Below are 3,070 nucleotides of genomic sequence, written 5' to 3' on the forward strand. Positions count from 1 at the left end.
CACCTGCCTTGGCCTCCCAAAGTGCTGGGATTACAGGCGTGAGCCACCGCACCCAGACACTTAGGCTACTTTAAGATAGATTTATATCCTTTGCAGTTGAGAGAATCTTGACCACTATAATCAGGGACTAGTGAATAAGTGAGTCTGGTTAGTGTTTAGGAGGATTCAAGGGGAGAAATATGATGTGTCCGTTGTAGGGTAATTAATTACTGACACTGTCAAGGAAAGAGAAAATGAAAACGCCATGCCACCAAGGAGAATATCAACCTGACAATTCAGGAAAGGAACAAAATACCGAGGAACTGGTTAACAGGCTGGAAAATAAAATATGAACGACAGCCGGAACTGCCAGGGAGCTATACATGTCATTACCATCAACACCCACTCCCTCAGCCCACTGCCCACACATAGAAGTTCCTCCCTGCATGCAAACGGAAACGGCGTCAAACACACACCAGCCACAGGAGGTAGAGAGCAAGGATGACTTGCAGGGGGGCTGACCAGATCATGTTAATGTACGTGGCCAAGTCCATGAACCTCTGAGCGTCCACAGACATGAGGCTGACGATCTCCCTGACCGTGGAGGATTTTCTGGCTGAGTTGGTGATCACCAGGGCCTGTGGGACAAAGGAGAGGGAAGGTGGGTGAGTGTGGCAGGTGAAGAGGCCTGACTCTCCCTCCAGACCCACGGAGAGGAAAGAGACTCTCAGGGGCAGATATGCCCCAGATCTCTGCTCCTCCCCTCCCAACCTATCTGTCTGTCCGGGACGCCTGTGTCATCTCAAAGCCCACATTCTTATCCACGGTGCTCACTGCCTCACAACCTTGAACTCATCAATTGGCAAGGGACCCTAGGTGTCCTCAAAACCAGGGCTTCGCATGCTTTAATGTGCACACATGCGGCCGGGTTTCTTGGGGAGAGTGGTTCGGTGGGAGTTGTTTCAGATTCTGCAGGTCTGGGGTGTGGCCTGGGATTCTGCATTTCTACGCTTCCAGGCTGTGCCAATGCTGCTGGTCTCAGATCCCACTGAAGGACCAAGGGTCTGGGCCAGGGTCTCTAAGGCTTGGAATTCTTGACATCTGGGGCCGGATAATTCTTTGGGGGGCTGTCTTGTGCACTGTAGGATGTTTAGCAGCATCCCTGGCCTCGACCCACTGCATGCCCTCACCCCCAGTTGGGACAACCAAAAATGCCCCCAGATATTGCCAAACATGCCCTGGTAGGGGCAAATCTCCTTAGCCCTCAAACACGGTTGCACACTATCATCTGGTGAGTTTTAAAAACACTAAGACATTAGCAGGCGTGGTGGTGCATGCCTCTGGTCCCAGCTACGTGGGGGGCTCAGGTGGCAGGATCGTTTGAGCCCGGGAGGTGGAGGCTGCAGTGAGCCAAGATCGTGCCACTGCACTCCAGCCTGGGTGACAGAGCGAGAACCTATCTCAAAAAATAAAAATAAATAAAAAATAAAAACAATGACACCTGGGTGCAACCTCAGCAAGCTCAATTTCACTGGTCTGGCGCAACCTAGGTGTCAGGAAGTTTTTTTGTTTTTTGAGACAGGGTCTCATTCTGTCACACAGGCCGGAATGCAAGGATGCTATCAGGACTCACTGCAGTCTCCAACTCCGGGGCTCAAGTGATTCTTTTAACTCAACCTCCTGAGTAGATGGGACTACAGGTGCACACCACCATACCAGGCTAATTTTTCTTTTATTTTCTGCACAGCCAGGGTCTTGCTATATTCACCAGGCTGGTATTGAAAGTCCAGCCTCAAATGACTCCCCCACCTTGGTCTCCCAAACTGCTGGGATTACAGGAAGGAGCTACAGCGCCTGGCCTGCATCAGTTTAAGTTCCCCAGGTGAGTCTAATTCACAGACAGGCCTGAGAATCACTCCTCTAGTCCATCAAGTACCTGAAAGACTATCTCTTCCTAACCTAGGAGCCAAGCAGTTTCCTTGACCTCAAGACAAAAAAAAATAATGTATAGGGATCAAGAAGGTAATTTGGTTCCTTTGAAATTGGATGTACACAAATGCCTGCTACATACTCTTATCATGCAAGGAATGTACCACCTGCTCAGTTCAAATTAAGAGTGACAACAGGCTGGGCTTGGTGGCTCATGCCTGAAATCCCAGCACTTTGGGAGGCTGAGGCAGGCGGATCACCTGAGGTCAGCAGTTCAAGATCAGCCTGGCCAACATGGCGAAACCGTGTCTCTACTAAAAATACAAAAATTAGCCGGTCGTGGTGGCAGGCGCCTATAGTCCCAGCTACTCAGGAGGCTGAGGCAGAAGAATCGCTTGAACTCAGGAGGCGGAAGTCGCAGTGAGCCAAGATCATGCCACTGCACTCCAGTCTGGGGGAGAGTGAGACTTGGCCTCAAAAAAACGAAAAAAAAAAAAAAATAAGTGACAACAAGCTGAAACACAGAATGTTAACAGCAGAATGAGGATCCAAACTTGGATTTCCCCACATCAAGGGCCACCGATCCAGCTAAGAAACTCAATTACCCACAGCTGATACATAACGACATCTACACGTCAACCCTTGAAATCCGCTTTCCTAATGTACAATGCCTGATGCGCACTGTCCCGGCCACCTAAGGTCATGGAAGCTACCCTCATCCTACTGCTCCAGAAGCTGGGCTGGAAATCCCCACGCTGGCCCCAGAGTAACCCAGGGCTGCAGGAGGGGATGTGGAAGTCGGGCCACATGCCAGTGGCACAGCGCCCCCTACCTTCCGATAGACAGCCCCAATGACAGCGGTCTTGATCCTCATGCCACTGACGAAGCAGATGTGGAAGTACTGGTGCAGCACGAGGGTCTGCAGGCAGGCAGTGATGAACAGCAGCACGGTGTAGAAGTAGCCCTGACAGTCTGGGGCCTTCGTGTCATTCACAAACTTGATGAGCAACCTGCAAAGGAGCAAAGAGAGGGCCTGGAATGCCTTGTGACACATGGAAGCAGGAAAAAGAGCTTCAGTGTTGGCACTGCAACTTTCTCCTGAGCCAGATGAGCTAGACACTATCACTTCAATTTCACAGACGGAAAAACAAGTCCACAGTGG

General features: G+C 50.7%; 1 protein-coding gene across 1 annotated transcript; it reads right to left on the reverse strand.

Moving 5' to 3' along the window:
* Positions 1–455: 455 nt before the first annotated feature.
* Positions 456–2,979, reverse strand: LOC116465414 (multidrug resistance-associated protein 1-like; the record flags this gene model as incomplete). The annotated part of the gene is made up of 2 exons (XM_032148491.2): positions 2,741–2,979; positions 456–617 (listed from the first exon to the last, which is right to left on the reverse strand). Coding segments are annotated over exons 1-2 (384 nt in total), but the record flags the coding sequence as incomplete, so codon positions are not given.
* Between the last annotated feature and the right edge of the window lie 91 nt (positions 2,980–3,070).

Source organism: Hylobates moloch, unplaced genomic scaffold (assembly GCF_009828535.3).
Source record: "Hylobates moloch isolate HMO894 unplaced genomic scaffold, HMol_V3 SCAFFOLD_5013, whole genome shotgun sequence".
Taxonomy (NCBI): Eukaryota; Metazoa; Chordata; class Mammalia; order Primates; family Hylobatidae; genus Hylobates; species Hylobates moloch.